At 62.7% G+C, this 271-nt stretch overlaps 1 protein-coding gene across 1 annotated transcript in view; it reads right to left on the reverse strand.

Moving 5' to 3' along the window:
• LOC119591499 overlaps positions 1-271 on the reverse strand; it is a 27,560-nt gene that overhangs the window by 20,703 nt on the left and 6,586 nt on the right. Inside the window, exon 4 of the mRNA XM_037940249.1 lies at positions 90-258. Coding sequence (XP_037796177.1) covers positions 90-258 — 169 coding nt within the window. The remainder of the gene's footprint in view (positions 1-89; positions 259-271) is intronic.

Below are 271 nucleotides of genomic sequence, written 5' to 3' on the forward strand. Positions count from 1 at the left end.
GACCATCCGAAGACGGAGAAAGCGACGAACAAGAAAAAGACAGGAGACAAGGAGGACGAAGCCAGAGCGTCTCGGCAAGCTGAACGTACCTGCAGGGAGCCGAGGTGCTGCTGCCAGTCGCTGTACATCTTCTGGAAGTCCTCGGTGATGTTGGGCGAGAAGTCGAGCGAGCTCGTCTCGCACGCGGCCGAGGTCATGGAGCCGCAGCCGACCCCGGCGCCGGGCGTCAGGAGCAACTGGTGCCGGTGCATGCACATCCTGAGGGCGGTTG

This window comes from Penaeus monodon, chromosome 28 (genome assembly GCF_015228065.2).
Source record: "Penaeus monodon isolate SGIC_2016 chromosome 28, NSTDA_Pmon_1, whole genome shotgun sequence".
Classification (NCBI taxonomy): Eukaryota; Metazoa; Arthropoda; class Malacostraca; order Decapoda; family Penaeidae; genus Penaeus; species Penaeus monodon.